General features: G+C 50.8%; 1 protein-coding gene across 2 annotated transcripts in view; it reads right to left on the reverse strand.

Annotated features, from left to right (window-relative positions):
* The window catches only part of PVR (PVR cell adhesion molecule), a 27,286-nt gene that overhangs the window by 2,150 nt on the left and 4,519 nt on the right, over positions 1-20,617 (reverse strand). The window contains exons 2-8 of one of the 2 annotated variants that reach the window (XM_055247135.2): positions 17,490-17,716; positions 14,209-14,556; positions 11,682-11,978; positions 7,761-7,878; positions 3,474-3,622; positions 2,473-2,634; positions 69-100 (exon numbers count right to left, since the gene is read on the reverse strand). In XM_055247135.2, the coding sequence (XP_055103110.2) occupies positions 69-100; positions 2,473-2,634; positions 3,474-3,622; positions 7,761-7,878; positions 11,682-11,978; positions 14,209-14,556; positions 17,490-17,716 (1,333 nt within the window). Of the gene's footprint in view, positions 1-68; positions 101-2,472; positions 2,635-3,473; positions 3,623-7,760; positions 7,879-11,681; positions 11,979-14,208; positions 14,557-17,489; positions 17,828-20,617 lie in introns of those variants that run through there. The other variant, XM_055247378.2, reaches the window with a different exon arrangement.

A 20,617-nucleotide genomic window follows, 5' to 3' on the forward strand; every position in this document is an offset into this window, starting at 1 on the left:
ATCTGAAGACGTCTGGTCTGTAGTTCGTGCAGACCCCACACCCTTCTTAGCTCCAACATGGCACTTACCCCATTAGCCGAGGCGTTGGCATGCTCATTACCTGGGGAAATAGGAGGGGAAGTCGTCAGGAAGGAATAATGCTGGGAAGCATGGGAAGAAGACATGCCTGGGTGTCAGGGCCCTGAAAATGTCAAGTTCTGCCTCTGCTATTACATGGGGGTGCCATTTCCCTTAATGGTATACACATGTGTCAGACAGGGATGGCGGGTGTGCTCTTTAAGGATCTGATCATCCAGTTATTCACCTGGTTATTAAATATCCATAAATATCGAGCCTGGGCTCTAGAACCAGATGGATGGGTTCAAATTCCATCTCTGTTCTTTAGGAGCTGTGTGAACTTGGACAAGTGACTTAACCTCTCTGTGTTTCAGTTCCTAGACTATTCAACAGGGGTTTATTTAGCAAATAGTAGTAGTATTCAGCAAATGGTAAATGTCTACTTTGTGCCAGGTACATTCTAGGTGCTGGGGACACTGCTGTGAACAAAACAGATAAAAATGCCTGCTCTTGGCCAGGCATGGTGGCTCACACCTATAATTCCAGCACTCTGGGAGGCTGAGGTGGGTGGACTGCTGGAGTCTAGGAGTTTGAGACTAGCTTGGGCAACACAGCGAAACTCCATCTCTACTAAAAATATAAAAAATTAGCCAGGCATGGAAATGCATGCCTATAATCCCAGCTACTCGAGAGGCTGAGGTGGGAGAATCACCTGAGCCTGGGAGGTTGAGGCTGCAGTAAGCCAAGATCACACCACTGTACTTCTCCAGTCCGGGCAACAGAGTGAGATCTTGTCTCAAAAAAAAAAAAAAAAAAATGCCTGCTGTTGTGCAGTTTATGTTAATAATAACAATAATAGTAATAATAGCAATAATAATCACAGCTAATATATACCCAGTATGTGGCTTACAATGTGCCACCTGCTGTGTTAAGTGCTTTACTGTATTATTAGGTACCATCACCCCATTTTACAGATGAGGAAACTGAGTCATACAGATTAAGCTATTTGCCTATGGTGACATCACTAATCAAGCAGTAGCTTTAGGGCCCAGATACAGGCAGTTTGGCTCTGGAGTTGACACACTGAATCACTCAGCAAACACTTCCTCGAGTGCCTCTTTTATGCCCGGCCCAGTGGTAGGTGCTCCTGGGGACGTAGTCACGACAGTGACAGCCTCAGGTCTGCTCTCTAGGGGCTCACAGTCCACTGGGGAAGACAAACAAGTCCCCCACAGTGATGACCCAGAATGGGCAAGGCTGGAGTGGGAGAGCCTAGTGGATGCTTGGCCCATGCTTGGGGGTCAGGGAGGGCTTCCTGGATGAGGCAGCATCCGCCCAGGATGTAAGGGAGCAGATCTGTTTAGTGGTTGAGGGAAAAGCTTGGTAGTCAAAGATCTGGCTTTTTCTCCCCATCGACCACTTTCCAGCTGTTTGACCATTGGCAGGTAACTTCATCTCTCAAAGCAAATACTTCCTCCTCTGTAACATGGGGCTCACGGGAGAAGCACTTTGCTGGGTGGTTGTGAGCATTCAAGGAGATTGTACAGGCCGGGTGTGGTGGCTCACACCTGTAATCCCAGCACTTTGGGAGGCTGAGGTGGGTGGATCACAGGAGGCCAGGAGTTTGAGACCAGCCTGGCCAACATGGCAAAACCCTGTCTCTCCTAAAAATACAAAAATTAGCTGGGCATGGTGGTGCATGCCTGTAATCCCAGCTACTCAGGAGGCTGAGGCATGAGAATTGCTTGAACCTGGGAAGTGGAGGCTACAGTGAGCTGAGATCGCGCCAGTGCACTCCAGCCTGGGCGACAGAGTGACAGCCTGTCTCAAAAATAAATAAGTAAATAATAAAAAAATAAAAAATTAAAATCGAGGGGGTTATACATACAAAGTGTCACGTAGACAGTGCTCAGCAAAATATCGTTCCTCTGATTACAGAATTAGCTGGCGCACTTCTCCAGAAGGAGCCATGGGAGGGTGCTCCAGGCAGGGGAACGGCCTGTGCAAATCTCTTGAGGTGTGACAGCATCAGACCCTTTTAGAGCTAAGCCAGTTCCTGCCATCTCCTCCTAGGAGTCACTCCTGAACAAGGCAGATGGAGTAAGGCTGAGGGATTAAGCATGATTTCACCCTCCATCCATCTGGCAGGGACTCCCACATCACCTGAATTAAATTCCAAAGTCCCTACCACCGCCTTAAGGCTCTATACGCTCTTCTCCCACTCTGTAAATAATATTTGTAAATGTAATCAATGAACCAGTGAATGAGACTCCCTGGCTCTGCACCCTCATCGGTCAAATGGGGGAAACCTCATGGCAGTGGGGTGAAGATTCAGTGAGAGGCACACGGGAAGGACTCAGCACAGAGCCCAGCACATAGTAGGTGCTCAATTACGGCAAATCTGGTGATGCTCACTCGAGGGAGACAGATGACGGTGCCAAAGGAACTCACAGGAACGTCTGGACCAATAGCAATAAAACCCGATCCCCAGCAGCAGGATCAGAGAAATCGCGATTCCCAGAATCAGGAAGGTGATGTCCTTACTGGACATGCCTGAGTGCTCACTGGGAGGTCCCTCTGAAAGAGAAGGAAACAGATACTTAGGTAAGGAAGCTCTTGGGGTTTATCCCTCATTCTGGAAATGGCATCTCGAATTTCCTTAGGGAGCCACCACTCCACTTGCCTCAGTCTATTTAATTCAGGTGGACTGGATCCCACCCTCTGGTTCCTAGAATGGGACTTTGACACAGGCCTGGCCAATCAGAACATTCCATTCTCCCTGGCTGCTATGATTGGTTCATAGCTGGGCTGTGGCCTAAGCTGGGCCAATGAGAGCCAGCCCTGGGACTTTGGCTACAGTTATTGAAAGTGGTGTGTTTTTTCTCCTGCTGTTGCTATTCTGGTAGGATGTGAGCCTGTTGCTGCTGAGGGCCATCTTGCTTCAGAGCCTGCCTGAGAATAAAGCCAGTATAACGAAAAGCAGAGACAAGAGATGTATAAAATAAAAGTTCCTGGGTTACATGGTTGGAGCCCCTGGATCTAACAATACCTGAAGGTGAATTTTCCATAAAGTCCTGTTTCGTTTGTTTGTTTGTTTGCTTAGACTACTTTGAGTTGTGTTTCTGTCAATTGCAATTGATAGAGGTCTGCCTAATACATTTGGAAAGGCCTGAGTCCCTGAGAGAGAGGGATTCCACATCTATCCCAACCTGTGTGTGTGGAGGGAGTGTATCCAGGCAGCTGAACAACGGTACCAGTGGTATAGGTATGGAGTTAACAGGGGAGTAAAGCTGGCCCCACTGGTCCTTTTGTGAGAAGGCTTAGGAGAAGGATGGGAGCCAGAGAGCATTAGAGAGGGAACCCTGCCTCGACCTCTTCCTTTGGTCCCTGTTATCCCCACCCAGGGAGTTCCTCACCTTTGACCTGGACGGTCAGTTCTGCCTGGCGAGCTCCTAGGGCATTGGTGACGTTGCAGATTAAGGTTGTGTTGATTGGTTTGTCCACAGGACGGATCAGCAGCTGGGCGCCCTGGGCCACAGCAAAGGGTGGCAGGGGACCCATGGTCCTGGGAGAGACAGAAAGGTGAGGAGGTGGCTTCTGCTGCAGCTCCGGAGGGACAGTGATTGAGCACTCACTACGTGCCCAGAAACCCTCACGCCCTCTACAGCATAAGCGGAGAGCAACTCTGGAGGCCCCCCGACTCTTCCCTTCCTCTCATGCCCACACCCAACCCATTAGCCAATCATGTCGGCCCCGCCTTAAGATCTGTCCAGAATCCCACCGCTCCTCCGGGCTTCCACGGCTACCTCCCTGCTCTGGCGCTGTGCATCCCGGCCCCCAGCAGCCGCCTCCACGCTGGGCTCCGTTTCTGCCCTCGCCTCCTCGTCTGTTCCCCAAATGGCCACCAGAGGTCGCCTGTGAACCCTAAGTCAGTTCCCATCCCTCGGCTCAGTACCCTCTGGCGGCTCAGCCTGGCTCAGAGTTAAACCGAAGTCTTCGCGTGTCACAGGCCCCACGTGATCTGGCCTCTGCTACCTCTGCCCACGTTTTCCATTACTCTCCCCTTTGCTCCTGCCTCTGCATCCACCGTGGCCTCCTTGTTGGTCCTCAAACTCTCCAGTTAGGTGTCCAGGGTTTGCTTATGCAGGGACCGATGGATAGAAATGCTGTTCCCTCTGCCGGAATGCTTTCCCCCCTAGGTACCCGCAGAGCTCACCCTCATCTCCTTCAGGCCTCTGCTGGGATGTCACCTTAGTAACACCTCACTTGGCCACCCTGTTTCAACTGTGATGATCACCCTTCCCATCCCCTTCTCTTTTTATTTATTTTTTTTTGAGACAGCGTCTCACTCTGTCACCCAGGCTGGAGTGCAGTGGCACCATCTTGACTCACTGCAACCTCCACCTCCTGGGTGCATGGAATCTTCCCACCTCAGCCTCCTGAGTAGCTGGGACTACAGGTGCATGCCACCACACCCGGCCAATTTTTGTATCTTTTTTGGTAGAGATGAGGTTTCGCCATGTTGGCCAGGCTGGTCTCAAACTCCTAGCCTCAAGTGATCCTCCCATCTCTGCCTCCCAAAGTGCTGAGATAACAGGTATGAGCCACGGTGCCCAGTCCCATTCTCTTCTCTGCTTTATCTTCTCTATGGTATTTATCACCATTGAACACACACTACACACTTTATGACTTTATCTTGCTTCTTGTTTCTTTCACCACTAGAATGGAAGCTCTATATGGGGAGGAAATTTGGTCTGTTTTATCGGCCAACGTATGTTGGTTAATTGTACCTGGCACACAGTAAGTAGTCAAGGAACACTGGTTTAATGAACAGAGGTGGAGGAGATGGAAGCATCAGGCTTTGGGTGCTCTGCAGAGCTGGGATGCAAACGCAGCTATCTGGCTCAAGAGCTTGAATTGTGGTGCTTTGAGGCAGGACAGTAAAGGCACCATCACACCAGTTGAAAACCTTTGACCGGCAATTCCTTCCACGGACAACTGCTAACAAATGACCAGTGGGGATGGTCACCACCACGGCATTTGCCAAGTTGAAAATGGAAAATGACATCTGTGTCCTCTACTAGGGACTGGTTAAATAACTGATGACATCCACATATGTTGGAATCCCTTCCCTGCCCTTTGGGAGGCCCAGGTGAGAGGACTGCTTGAGTACAGGAGTTCAAGACCAGCCTGGGCAACATAGTGAGATCCTGTCTCTATTCTTTAAATTTTTTTTTTTTTAAGTGGTGGAATTCCAGCAACATTAAAAAAGGGGCCAGGTTAGCCAGGTGTGGTGGTGTGTGCCTGTAGTCCCAGCTATCTGGGAGGCTGAAGCTGGAGGATCGCTTGAGCCCAGGAATTCAAGGCTGCAGTGAGCTGTGATTGAGCCACTGCGCTACAGCCTGAGCAACAGAGTGAGGCCCTGTCTCAAAAAAAAAAAAAAAAAAAAAAGCAGGGGAGCTGGGGGTGCTCTGAAATGCATAATATGATTGATGGATGAATAGAGGGACTGAAGGAATCACAGAAACGTGATAAAGCAAGCACAGTAAAATGTTAGTGGGGGAATCCACGTGGTGGAATCTTACGTGTTCACTGGAAAATTCCTATGATTTTTCTGTATGTTTGACAGTCTTCCTAATACAACGTGGGGGAAAATGGAGTTGTGGATCTATGTGCTTTGACATGGAAAGGTATTCACAAGATAGATGAAAAGTTTCAAAATTATATGTACAGCATAATTCCAGTCTTTGTTTAGAAACAGAGAGAAAAAAGACAGAAGGATGTATAATAAGGGGTCACTGGGTATTTCTGGAGGTGGCTGGGTACACTTGACTATAGGCACTACTTTCTTCTTTTTGCTCATAACTAAATTGTTTCATATTTCTACAGTGGACACAAGTTATTTTTGTAATAAGGAAAAAGACCTAAGGCTGGGCAAGGTGGCTCACGCCTGTAATCCCAGCACTTTAGGAGGCTGAGGTGGGTTGATTGCTTGAGCCCAGGAGTTGAAGACCAGCCTGGGCAATGTGGCGAAACCCTGTCTCTGCAAAAAAAAATACAACAAAATTAGCTGAGCATGGTGGCGTGTGCCTGTAGTCCCAGCTACTCAGGAGGCTGGAGGTGGGAGGATCACCTGAGCCCAGGGAGGTCCAGACTGCAGTGAGCTGTGATCATGCCACTGCACTCCAGCCTCGGTGAGAGATCCTTCTTAAAAAAAAAAAAAAAGGTGGTTCAGTAAAATTATGTAATTTATGTAAAATTATATATTATAAAATTATGTATTATCTCTTTGCCTTTTTCTTACCTTGCTCTTGACCTCAGCCTCAGTATGAATCTGGGGAAACCTGTGAGCCTCAACTTTCTCATCTAGACAATGAGGATAGTACTTGCTCCGTCCAGAGGTAACCAAGTAGGTTACACAAGGAGACGGTGAGGGTGAGGTGGTTACAGTCTAGAGTGGGGGTGTCCAATCTTTTGGCTTCCCCAGGCCACACTGGAAGAACTGTCTTGGGTCATACATAAAATACACTAACACTAACGATAGCTAATGAGCTAAAAAAATTCGCAAAAAAAAAAAAAGTCTCATGTTTTAAGAAAGTTTACAAATTATGTGGCCTGCAGGTTAGACAAGCTTGGCTAAGAGGCGGAGGACCAGCTTTGGAGCCAGGCGCTGATTCAAGGGCCGCTTCTGCCCTCTTGTGGCTGGTCTTTAACCTGGGCAGGGCAACAGCTACTGACTGTGCACGGCATGGGGTCACGTGGGATTCGGGGGAAGTACGGGGCACAGAGCAGGCACACCCCAAAAAGCAGGTGCATCCACCGGCCAGGATTCAACCACCTGCTAAACACCTCAACTGCAAAACAGAGATGTCAAAACAGAGACGCCCCCCACTAGGGGGCCCGAAGTCAACCTCCTTCTCTTTTTTTCTTCTCTGAATCCCCCTCCTCTCTTAGACCAGGAGTCCAGGCCCCAGTCCGTCCTGCCTCAGACCCAGGGGTCCAGGCTCCCAGCCTCTTCTCCCTCAGACCCAGGGGTCCAGACCCCCAGCCCCTCTTCCCTCAGACCCAGGGGTCCAGGCCCAGCCCCTCCTTCCTCAGTCCCAGGGGTCCAGACCCCCAGCCCCTCTTCCCTCAGACCCAACAGTCCAGGCTCCCAGCCTCTCCTCCCTCAGACCCAGGGGTCCAGGCCCCCAGCCCCTCCTCCCCCAGACCCAGGGGTCCAGGCCCCCAGCCTCTCCTCCCTCAGACCCAGGGGTCCAGACCCCCAGCCCCTCTTCCCTCAGACCCAGGGATCCAGGCCCCCAGCCCCTCCTCCCTCAGTCCCAGGAGTCCAGGCCCCCAGCCCCTCCTCCCTCAGTCCCAAAAATCCAGACCCCCAGCCCCTCCTCCCTCAGTCCCAGGGGTCCAGACCCCCAGCCCCTCCTCCTTCAGTCCCAGGAATCCAGACCCCCAGCCCCTATTCCCTCAGACCCAGGAGTCCAGGCTCCCAGCCTCTCCTCCCTCAGACCCAGGAGTCCAGGCTCCCAGCCTCTCCTCCCTCAGACCCAGGGGTCCAGGCCCCCAGCCTCTCCTCCCTCAGACCCAGGGGTCCAGACCCCCAGCCCCTCTTCCCTCAGACCCAGGGGTCCAGGCCCCCAGCCCCTCCTCCCTCAGTCCCAGGGGTCCAGACCCCCAGCCCCTCCTCCCTGAGACCCAGGACTCACGTGCTCCAGTTATAGCCTGTGGGCTCTGGGTTGCTGCGAGCGTCGCAGGTCAGCGTGGCCTCATTCTGGCCGAGGTACCAGTTGTTATCATAGCCAGAGATGGATACCTCTGGGGGGTCTGCAGGAAATGGACACAGAGGTTCAGAGACTGGGAGCCTCTGGGGGGCCTGGGGCTACATGGGATTCACGACACTGCAGGAAAAGGCCTGGGGATATTTGGAAAACAGCGGGAGCTGGAGAGGCCTAGGAGGAGTCTAGGTAGATGGTGTGCCGCAGACAGCAGAAGCCTGGGAGTCCTTGGTCAGTGGGGACATGGAGAGGGCTTCCGAGGACCTGCTTTTCTCCACTAGCTTTCCTGGGTAGCCTGGACCAGGCATGGCTTGGGTGTCCTGCAGGAAAAGGCCTCCTCCTTTTCTCACTCATAGGCAATGACCACTCATAACACACAGCAGTGTATTCAAGGCTCTGACAAGTCCTGCGGGAAAGAGTCCTGGATAACCCTGCTCTAGGCTGCTGCTCAGCCATCCCAGACGTGATTGACAGCGAAGACCTTTCAATGTTCTCGGGGGGCAGGCCAATGGGACAGGGTTTTTTTCAGGAGCGAGGAGTAGGAGTCAGTGTAGATCTCCCCCTCATTCAGACCCAGTGACAGTGTTGAGGGATTGAGGGACTCCAGTATAGACAGTACCTGAGGGAATCTGTGTACCAATTGCCTGGCGGGGAGTAAGCAGTATAGACAATGGTGGGAGGAACGGTATGAATGATGCCTAGAAGAGTTTGTGTGGATATTACTGATGGGCTCAGTGTAGACAGGGTGTTGGAATATTACAGCAGATGTTATATTGTAGGGCCAGTGTTGAAAATGTTGTGGTAGGGGTGAGATCACCCCCACATATTGAGTGTGTCCGCGGGAGCTGACGAAATTAAGACAGGCTCTGTGTGTGTGTGTGTAGACAGTATTTGAATGAGCCAGTGTAGACGATGTGGGAACTTAGTCTAGATCTGTGCTGTCCAATATGGCACCTCCTGGCCACATGTGACTACCGCGCACTCGAAATACAGCCAGGCCGAAACACACACCAGATTTCAAAGGCTTTACTAGGACAAAATAAATGGGAAAGATCTCAAGAATAATTAAAAAAAAACCAATCACAAGTTGAAATAATATTTTGGGTATATTGGGGTAAGTAAAGGCAATTATTAAAATTAATTTTGGCCAGGCACAGTGGCTCATGCCTGTAATCCCAGTACCTTGGGAGGTTGGGGCAGGAGGATCACTTGAGCCCAGAAGTTCGAGACCAGCCTGGGCAACATAGGGAGATCCTGTCTCCAGAAAAAATAAAAATAGGCCGGGTGCAGTGGCTCACGTCTGTAATCTCAGCACTTTGGGAGGCCAAGGTGGGTGGATCATGAGGTCAGGAGTTTGAGACCAGCCTGGCCAACATGGTGAAACACCATCTCTACCACAAATACAAAAATTAGCTGGGCACTGTGGCCAGGGCTTGTAATCCCAGCTACTTGGGAGGCTGAGGCAGGAGAATCGCTTGAACCCGAGAGGTGGAGGCTGCAGTGAGTCGAGATTGCGCCACGGCACTCTAGCCTGGGTGACAGAGCAAGACTTCATCACAGAACAAAAAAACACAAACAAAAACAAAAATTGGCTGGTCATGGTGTCACATGCCTGTAGTCCCAGCTACTCAGGAGACTGAGGCTGAGGTGGGAGGATCACATAAGCCCAGGAGGTTGAGGCTGCAGTGAGCTGTGCCACTGCACTCCAGTCTGGGTGACACAGTAAGACCCCGTCTCAAATAAATAAATAGATAAATAAATAAACAAATAAATTTCTTCTCTTTCTTTTCTTGTTTTTTTCTTTTTTTGTTTTTGAGACGGAGTCTTGCTCTGTTGCCCAGGCTGGAGTGCAATGGCGCGATCTCGCTCACTGCAATCTCTGCCTCCCAGGTTCAAGTCATTCTCCTGCCTCAGCCTCCCGAGTAGCTGGGATTACAGGCACCCGCCACCATGCCTGGCTAATTTTTGTATTTTTTAGTAAAGATGGAGTTTCACCATATTGATCAGGCTGGTCCTGAATGCCTGACCTCAGGTGATCCACCTGCCTCGGCCTCCCAAAGTGCTGGGATTACAGGCGTGAGCCACCGTGCCTGGACTCTTTCTTTTAAATTTTTAATGGGGTGGCTGCTGGAGAATTTAAAATCCTATATGCAGCTTGCATGCTATTTCTGTTAGACAGCAGTGGTTAGAGAGTCCTGGGGCCGTCAGTGGAGATAAACGTGTGGGTGTCAATGTCAATGATGCCGTGAGGGAGCTGGTGGAGGTAACGCTGTGCAGAACCAGGACAGATGCTGTCAGGGGGCTGTGCAGACAGAGCACAAGGAGGCCAGTGTGGTGATGTGGGGTGAGACTGGATAGCCTGTAGATGAGCCAGTGTAGACAATATTGGGCAGAGGAGCATGGAGACTACACTGGGGGACTCTGCAGACACTGCTTAGGGGAGCAAGAACAAACAATGTGGGAAGATCAATGCAACTAGCACCCGGCGGAGACAGTCGATCGTGGCTCAGGGGAACTGGTTGATACAATGTGGGAGGTGAATGCAGACAGTTCTCCAGGGAGTCAGTGTAGACAGTGTCGGGGGGCACTTTAGAGAGTGCCTAGGAGAACCAGTGTAGAAAAAGTGGGGTGTTTATGTAGACAGTGGTCATAGGAGCCAGTGTAGACACCATGGGAGACAGTGAAAACACCCCACAGCTGGTGGCCGAAATAGGTGGTGTAGACAATGGGGTTAGTGCTGTCTGTGGCCCAGGAGAGCCAGGGTAGACAATGGTAAAGGCAGCGCAGAAAATGGACAAGGGGCCAGGTGCAGTGGCTCACACCTGTAATCTCAGCACTTCGGGAGACTGAGGCGGGATGATCACTTGAGCCTAGGAGTCTGACACCAGCCTGGGCAACATAGCAAAACTCTCTCTAGAAAAAAATTGTAAAATTAGCTGGGCATGGTGGCTGCACCTGTAGTCCCAGTTACTTGGGAGGCTTAGGGAGAAGGATCACTTGAGCCTGGAAGGTTGAGGCTGTAGGAGCCATGATCATGCCCCTACACTCCAGCCTGGGTGACAGAGCGAGACCCTGTCCAAAGGAAAAGAAAAAAAAAAAAGCCGGGCACAGTGGCTCATGCCTGTAATTCCAGCACACTTTGGGAGGCCGAGGCAGGCAGATCACCTGAGGTCAGGAGTTCGAGACCAGCCTGACCAATGTGGTGAAACCCTGTCTCTACTAAAAATACAAAAATTAGCCAGGTGTGGTGGTGTGCACCTTTAATCCCAGCTATTTGGGAGGCTGAGATAGGAGAACCACCTGAACTTGGGAGGCAGAGGTTACAGTGAGCCGAGACCGTGCCACTGTACTGCAGCCTGGGTGACAGAGTGAGACTCTATTTAAAAAAAAAGAAAAGAAAGAAAGAAAAGGACAAGGGAGTGGGTGTAGACAATTAAGGGAGGCAGTGTTGATCGTGGCCAGGAGAACCAGTGTAGCAATGTGGGGAGGGTCATTGTGGATACTTGCCTGGGGAAGTGGGTGTAGGCAGTTTAGGGGCAGTGTAGACTGTGCTCCAGGGAGTCAACAGAGTGTCAGGTATCTGTGCAGACAGCAGCTAGAGGAGCCAGGGCAGACGATCTGCGTACCAGCATTGACTATGGCCCAAGTAAACTGGTGTAGACAACAGGGACAGTGTTGTTTATGGCCCAGGGGAGCTGGTGCAGACAGTGGGGGTGGGTCGTGTAGATAGGAGTCAGGGGAGCCGGTGCAGATGATGGAAGCAACGCCTACAGTGCCTTGGGGAGTCAGTGTAGACAGTGGTGGGGGCAGCCTGGCAGGGGTTCTTGCCATCGCTGACTTGGGCACACTCACAGTACACGGTGAGGTTCACAGTCAGCAGCTGAGGCTTCTCAAAGCTCTCGTGCTCCACCTTGCAGGTCACACTCTTGCCGTCCACCTGGCTTGAGGGCACCAAAATCCAGAGGCTGGTGACAGTGACTGTGCCAGACAGGAACCCTGGCACCTGGCTTGTATTGGGCATCCCGCCCAGGTCTGAGTGCCAGATGATTTGCGCCGGCGGGCGACCCCCTGTGGAGACACAGCGGGCCACGGGCACCGGCTCTCCGGTGAGCTGCACCTTCTGAACCTCAGCTGTGTTCTGGGGCTTGGCTGGGAAGAGGAACAAAAGCAATAGGTCATTCAATGAACACCTCCGTGGTAGAAGGGGGCATTCATTAAGGGTACAGGATAGCATGGTTGCTGGGTGGGGTGGCTCACGCCTATAATCCCAGAACTTTGGGGGCCTTAGGTGGGTGGATCACTTGAGGTCAGGAGTTCGAGACCAGCCTGGCCAACATGGGGAACCTGTCTCTACTAAAAATTAGCCAGGGTATGGTGGCACACGCCAGTAATCCCAGTTACTTGGGAGGCTGAGGCCAGAGAATTGCTTGAACTCGGGAGGCGGAGGTTGCAGTGAGCCGAGATTGTGCCACTGCTCTCCAGCCTGGGCGACAGAGTGAGATTCTGTCTCAAACAAACAAACAAACAAACAAAAAAAGGATACAGGATGGCATGGTTTAAACCCCAGCTGTGTCCCTGAGCAGCTGGGTGGTCTTGGGCAAGTCTGTGCCTCAGTTTCCTTTTCTGTCGACAGGGGATAATGATGGTATCATAGGCAATGAGAATATGCAGGTAAAGCTCTTAGAATGGCACATAATAAGTGCTCAGTAAATATTGTTTGGTGGAAAGTGCTGGAGCCCAGCAGTGACCAAAATAGCCCTGGTTCTGCCCTCATGGGTACACAGTCCAAGGGGGCAGACAGACTCTTTCCTAGGCAGTGATGACTTGGAGAGGGCAGGGCTAGGAAGGGGAAACCCAAAGGGGGTTATCCTAGTCTGGGGCTCAGTGGAGGAGAGGAAGCCTGAGCCCTGAAGTTGAGAAGGGAAGTGACTTGCCCACAGTCACACAGCTGTAAGCAGCAGAGCTGGGCTTTCACATAAAGTCTGTCTGACTCCAAAACCACCTTGACCATCTCTTAATCATCATCCTGGTGATTCCCAAACCTGGAACTTCCTTCCCCATCATTACCTGTATTATTTACTGAAGATTTCTCCTTAACTTGACTCACTTTCTGTTTCACCCTCATCCTAAACCATGATACCTGGAATCCCAGGCTTGCTGGAATGACAAGAGCTGCCTTTGGTTGGGTATTGTGTGCTAGGCACAGTTCCAAGCTCTTGACATTTCATGAGTTTCTCATGCACAGGCCTAGAATAGTTCTGGGCATATAAGCTTAAAAAAACACAGAACAAAACAGAAAACAAGTTGGGCGTGGTGGCACATTCCTGTAATTCTAGCTACAGGGAGGGTGGGAACATCCCTTGAGCCCAGGAGTTCCCGGCTGCAGTGAGGACCTACTATGATCACACCACTGCACTCCAGCCTAGGCGACAGAGCTAAACTGTCTCAAAAAAAAAAAAAAAAAAAAAGGGTCAGTTTTTTTGAATCTTCATGGTGATCCCTATCCCACAGATGAGGAAACTGAGGCACAGAGACTTCTTGCTCAAGTTCCAAGAGGAGGGCTTCATGGAGCTCATGAAAATGAAAGCATGATCCCGTCCTCTTTTGGGTGTCAGGATCCTTGCTTTCCTGTCTGTCTGTTTCAACTTTCTCCTTCTTTACCAAATAAAGTAACAGTAACCGACAGCTCTAAGGGGCTCACATGTGCCAGCGGTGAAGCGCCACTGCCCTAAGGCTGCACCTTTGGTCTTGGGCAAGTCTGTGCTTCAGTTTCCTTGTCTGTCGACAGGGGATAATGATGGTATCATAGGCAATGAGAATATGCAGGTAAAGCTCTTAGAATGGCACATAATAAGTGCTCAATAAATATTGTTTGGTGGAAAGTGCTGGGGCCCAGCAGTGACCAAAATAGCCCTGGTTCTGCCCTCATGGGTACACAGTCCAAGGGGGCAGACAGACTCTTTCCTAGGCAGTGATGACACTCAGGACAGCTTTCCAAGGGTGATGCTATTGTCACCAACTCTTTTACAGATGAGGAAAGGAGGGACCCAGAAGAGGCCACCCAGGCCTCCTCCCTTCCTTCCCAGTCCCCTCCCAGCTCCCTTTCCAAGATACCCCTCCCTCTCCCTCAGGGTGTTCTGATCCCAGGCTTGGTCCTTACTCCCTGAGATCTCTGCTGTCTTCCTGCCCTGCAGCCCCTCCCGCCACTCACCTCCCCCGACCCCACCCCCCATCTTTGCGCTGCCCCCTCCTTTTGTCCCCAGGGAATCTGCTGTGGAGGGAATCTCCCTCCGTCCCAGGCCTCCCCGCTCTTTGCCACCTTCCCTGATCCTCCCAAGTCTCCGCCTTTCATTCCGCCTCCCCCAAATCCCCTGCTCACCAAGCACTCGGAGCCAGATATCCACGCTCCTGCTGCCCTGCGGGAACGCGACGAACAGGCAGGTGTAGTTGCCTTCATCCTCCACACGCAACCCGAACATCCTCAGCGAGGCATCCCGCAGCTCCGCGCCCAGTCTGGCGGCCACGAATTCCAGCCGTTTGGACTCCGAATAGCTGGGGCCCTGCGTTTGGTGGAAGACGGCCATGCTGCCAGATTCACCATGCCGCGCCCAAGTCAGCTGTGACACGTGCGTCACCTCCATTCTGGGCACCTGTAGGTAGCAGGGCAGAGTCACGGAGTCGCCCAAGAAGCCGGGCACCTGGGTGGGCGCCTGCACGACGACGTCCCCTGCGGAGAACCGAAGAGAAGGTGTCAGACCCCAGGCGATCTTGGGCTAGACAGGGAGGGGCTCCAGGAGCCCGGGCACCTGGGCGTGCACTTGCACGCTGGGGCCCTGGAGCCCTGGTGGACGGTGGGGTGTGAGGGAGGGGGGACCGGGGCACTAGTTGGGGTCATGGCAGGCGAGGAGGGTAAGGGCGTCTGGGATGGTCTGCAACTTGGTCGTGCTCCTTCACTTTGGCTATTTATTACCATATTTCTTCTATTATTACCGTATTTCCCTCAATCTCAACATCGATTTTAAAAATTGTGGTAAATATTGTGGCTAAAAAACTAAATTTACCATTGAAGCCATTTAAAGCATACAGTTCAGTGGCACTATGTACATTTCACGATATTGTGCAACCGTTACCACTATATAGCTCCAGAACTTTTTCTTTTCTTCTCTTTTTTTTTTGAGACGGAGCCTCGCTCTGTCACCCAGGTGGAGTGCAGTGGCGCAATCTCTGCTCACTGCAAGCTCTGCCTCCGGGGTTCAAGCGGTTCTCCTGCCTCAGCTTTCCGCGTAGCTGGGATGACAGGCTCCCACCACCACACCCGGTAATTTTTTGTATTTTTTTTTTTTTTTTAGCAGAGATGGGGTTTCACCATATTGGCCAGGCTGGTCTTGAACTCCTGACCTCAAGTGATCCTCCCACTTCGGCCTCCCAAAGTGCTGGGATTACAGGTATGAGCCACCACACCTGGCCCAGAACTTTTTCATCACACCAGTGTGGTAGGTTTCACATACCATGACTGTCGTCATTTACAGCACAACTTGCCATTAGGGGTTAGAATATCCCCAGTGTAGAAAACTGGGAAAAATCCTGGGTCTTCAAATCCATGACACGCTGCATTATTACTCTGGGTGGGTCCTGGTCGGAAGAATGTGGGGGATCGAGGCACGAGAGGAAGGCAATGATAGCCCAGGAGTTTTGGGTCCCTTCAGTTTTCTGCTGTGAAGCTTCAGGCCGGCTACTTAACCTCTCTGATTCTTTTTCCTAGTTTGTAAAATGAGACTTAGAACAGTGGACACTCACAGGGTGCTGACACAGATCAGGGGCTATTCTGGGTGCTTCACATATATCTTGGCATTTAATCCTCAAATAGCCCCCCTGAGGCAAGCACTACTGTTAACATCATTTTACAGACAGGGAAACTGACACAGAGTATAGTGTCCTCCACGTCATACAGAGGTTTAGTGGCAGAGGTGGGATTTGAACTTGGGTGGTCAGAGACTGACCTCTAATCCCCCAGGTCCTATATAAAAATCTTTCTACTAAGGGCCCTAGCACATAGTAGGTCCTCAACATGTGACAGCGCTTATTGACGCTAATAAACATGGTCCTATGCATTCTTTTTTATTTTTGAACTTTTATTTAATTATTTTTGTAGAGATAGGGTCTTGCCATATTGCCCAGGCTGGTTTTGAATTCCTAAGCTCAAGTGATCCTCCCACCACAGCCTCCCAAAGTGTTGGGATTACAGGCATGAGACACTGTGCTTGGCTGCAATCAGCCTCGGCAGCATAGCGAAACCCTATCTCTACCAAAAATACAAAAAAATTAGCCAGGTGTAGCGATGAGCACCTATAATCCCAGCTACTCCAGAAGCCACAGTGAGAGGATCGCTTGAGCCTGGGAAGTCGAGTTTGCAATGAGCCAGGATTGTACCACTGCACTCCAGCCTGGGCAACAAAGCAAGACCCTGTCTCTCTCTCTCATACACACACACACACATACACGCACACACACACTATAGATATATACAAAATATATAAATAAATAACAAAATATTTACTCTTTAAATGTATAATAAAATATATATTATTTATTATATAAATAATATATATGTTATAAGTATATATTTAATATATATTAAGAAATATATTATTACATAATATATTATTAATTATATAATAATACACAATATATTATATTATATTATGTATTATTATAATATATTATAATATATAATATTATATAATATATTATTATAATATATTATAATAATATATAATAATAATACATAATATATATATTTATCAGGAGTTTGAGACCAGCCTGGCCAACATGGTGAAATCCTGTCTCTACTAAAAATACAAAAATATTAGCCAGGCATAGTGGCACATGTCTGTGATCCCAGCTACTCGGGAGGCTGAAGCAGCAGAATCGCTTGAACTCGGGAGGAGGAGGCTGCAGTGAGCCAAGGGCAGGACACTGCACTCCAGCCTGGGTGATAGAGTGAGACTGTCTCAAAAAAAAAAAAAAAAAAAAAAAGAATGAAAGAATGAATGAATGGCCAGGCCCTTGGAATCAGACATTGGGGGTCAGAGGGGTAATGAATGGTGTCAAGTGTCACCCACTGTCCTCCTCCCCAACATCAACCATCCTCTCCGTCCACACCCAGCCTGCCAGCAGGCTGCTGGGTTATGGCCTGGGTAGGCTGAGCAGGAACCTCGGTAAGGTAATCCGGCATGAGTCACCATCTGCTGCTTTTCCGAGATTCACTTGCCTTTTTGGGATATTTCCGCACCCAACTCCATCCCCTTTCCGAGGGGCCCAGAGGAGGGTCTTGTGCCCACCCCGTGTTGCTGCCAATTTCGAGGAATTTCTGTACCTAACTCCGACCGCTACCCGGGTGGCTAAGAGGAGGGTCCTGCCCTCGCTCCGTTTTCCTGCCAATTTCAAGGAAGTTCTAAACCCAACCCCGACCGCTCTCCGGGTGGCCAAGAGGAGGGTCCTGCCCTCGCACCGTGTTCCTTCCAACCCCGGGGCAGAGATGGGGGGTGGGTGGCGCCGGGCGGCGCCGTCATCTTCGGGAACCCAGGGGGCCGAGTACCCGGCCTGGATGCGCAGCTGGGAGCCAGACAGGGGCCACCGGACTGCGCGGGGGTCACTCACCGGTTCCTGGGGTTGGCCAGGACAGCACCAGTAGCGCCACCAGCAGCAGCAGCAGCAGCAGCCACGCGGCGGCCATGGCTTGGGCCATGCCAGTTGCTCTGGGCAGCTGGGCCTCCGGCGGGCGTCTCCTTCTCGCTTCCCGGCGCCCGCTCGCTCTGCCGTGGCCGCTGCGAGTCCGGCTCCCGGAACTCAGGTCCTGGAATCCCCGGGGGCCGCTCTGCCAGTGCCTGGGGTGGGAAGGGGAATACCCACTTCTTCAAGCTCCAGACCAGTGACTGGAGCGGAGGGGAGTTGGCGGCCAGTCCCACCCAGGCTGGCCCTCCCCGCGCGCCTGCGCCTGCGCAGGTCTCTCCCGGCGCTCAGTCCCGCTGCAAACTCGCGTTCGCTCCCTCGGTGCGCACTAGAAGAGGCGGCTTCCTCTGTGAGGTCGCACACATTCCAGGCGAGAAAACGGGGGCACGCGGAGAGATTCAGCAACTTACTAACGGCTCGCGGTTGCCGAGTGGCAGAGCTGAGGTTCCAACTCGTGATGGGACAGATCCTGAGCCCACCAGGCTGTCCTTCCACGCAGCCTAAACTTCCCATGGGCTTTGGGGTCAGACAAGACCTGGGCTCATGTTGGGCAATGGTTTCTCCTCGAGGGCCCTCAGATTCTTTAGCTGAAAAATGGGCATAGTAGGGCGTGGTGGCCCAGGCCTGAATTCCAGCACTTTGGGAGGCTGAGGCAGGGGGACTGTGTGAGCCCAGGAGTTAGAGGCTGCAGTGAGCCACCATCGCACCACCGCACTACAGCTTGGGTGACAGAGCCAAGTCTCTGTCTCAAAAAAAAAAAAAAAAAAAAAGTTGGGGGCTGGGAGAGCAGGCGCAGTAGCTGACGCCTGTAATCCCAGAACTTTGGGAGGCCGAGGCAGGAGTTCAAGACCAGCCTGGCCAACATGGCAAAAACCCATCTTTACTAAAAATACAAAAATTAGCCATCATGGTGGCACATGCCTGTAATCCCAGCTACTAGGGAGGCTGAGACAGGAAAATCACTTGAACCTGGGAGGTGGAGGTTGCAGTGACCCAAGATCGGGCCTCTGCACTCCAGCCTAGGCGACAGAGCAAGACTGCGTCTCAAAAAAAAGAAAAAAGGGCATACTAACAGTACTTACCTCACAGCGTGGTCTGTAAAACTTAAACAAGAAACTGCTTAGCTCAATTTCGGGGATATAGTTTGTACTAAATAAAAAGCAGATATACCAACAATAGCAGCAGTGGCAGTGACAATTATTATTATTGTTGCTTTACAGTTGCCATCAAATAATAATGTTGATGAGAATGGTCATTCATTCATTCTTCACTCAGTGTGTATTTATTGAGCCAGCCAGTATCCCAGGCACTGGGTATACAGCAGAAAATAAGACAGACAAAAATCTCTGCCTTTAATGAAGACTGTGTTCTAGTGGAGGGAAACCGACCATAAACAGATTAATACCAGAACTCTATCAGGTCTGGGGAAGATAAGGGTTATAGACCAACCTGCAGTAGGGAGAGGGGAGGAGGGAGGGAGGGAGGGAGGGAGAGAGAAAGAGAGAGAGAGAGAAAGAGAGAGAGAGAGAAAGAGAGAGAGAGAGAAATGAGAGAGAAACAGAGAGACACACTCAGAGATAAGGGCTGGGAGACAGAGACAGAGAGAGATTGAAAGAGATAGAGACATAGCATAGACAGAGCGAGATGAGAGAGAAATGAGAGGTGACAGAGAGACTCAGAGAGCCAAACCCTCAGAGATAGAACCTGAGAGACTTCCTGGTCCCCAGAGGTGTCTGTCCTGGCCAGGGTCTCCATGAGGCCAACTAACAGCTCTGTTCCCTATTCTCTGACATGTTTATATCCTTTTTATTTTTATTATTTTTTTTAGACAGGGTCTCACTATTTCACTGAGGCTAGAGTGCAGTGGCGCCATCATTGCTCATTGCAGCCTCCACCTCCTGGGCTCAACTCCTGCCTCAGCCTCCTGGGTAGTTGGGACCACAGGCATATGTGATCACGCCCAGCTAGTTTTTTAAATTTGTTGTAGAGATAGGGTCTCGCTATGTTGCTCAGGCTGGTCTTGAATTCCTGGCCGCAAGCAATCCTCCCACCTTGGCCTCCCAAAGTGCTAGGATTACAGGCATGAACCACTGTGCCTGGCCCCACATTCCTGTGTCTTTCTGTAAAATCCTTCCTTTGGCTTTTGGCTGGCTTGGAGGTTTCTGTCCCTGGGTGCCCTCTCTAACTTGGATCTGATGCTTGTGTATGACACATCTGATGCTTGGGGTCTCTCACCCTGGATGTATGTAGGTGAATTTCTAAATGGAAATATAGAGGCTAGTCTGTTGGAAATATCTGAATTTTCTGTCACTGTTGTTTTGCTGAGTTATTTCCAAATTGGGAATCTGTGGCCGTCATTATGTTCCTCCTCTTGACGATGCTGTCACCATCTGGGGTTCCCTCACCTCTCTGGGCTCCCAAGCTCCTGTGGCTCCAGGGACTCCTCTCAGGGCCCTGGAGGGTCAGAGGCTGCTCTGAAGAAACAGGCTTAGAAGAAAAAGCAAGTTTGGTTCTGGGTGTATCTGCTTGCTTCTGTGTGTTTCTCTGTCAAAAGTCTAAATTCCTTGAGTGTTTGGACCAGTCGTAGACATTTTCTTCTCTCAGGTGCTGAAATATCATCTGATAAAATAGTGAATGGAGATCTCCAATGGGCATCTTAATTTTTTGTGTGTTTGTTTGTTTGTTTTGAGACAGAGTCTTGCTCTGTCTCCTAGGCTTGAGTGCAATGGCATGATCTCGGCTCACGGCAGCCTCTGCCTCCCAGGCTTACGTGCTTCTTGCGCCTCAGCCTCCCAAATAGCTGGAATTACAGGCCTGCACCACCATACCCAGCTAATTTTTTTGTGTTTTTAGTAGAGATGGGATTTCACCATGTTGGCCAGGCTGGTCTCGAACTCCTGAACTTAGGCAATCCACCCTCCTCAGCCTCCCAAAGTGCTGGGATTACAGGCGTGAGCCACCAGGCCCAATGGGCATCCTCTTGATGCTGTGGTTTTCAAACTTCTGGATCCAAAAGGATCATCAAGAAGCTTGTGTAATTAAGCACATATGAATCC

The sequence above is a fragment of the Symphalangus syndactylus genome, chromosome 17, assembly GCF_028878055.3.
Source record: "Symphalangus syndactylus isolate Jambi chromosome 17, NHGRI_mSymSyn1-v2.1_pri, whole genome shotgun sequence".
In the NCBI taxonomy this organism is placed as follows: Eukaryota; Metazoa; Chordata; class Mammalia; order Primates; family Hylobatidae; genus Symphalangus; species Symphalangus syndactylus.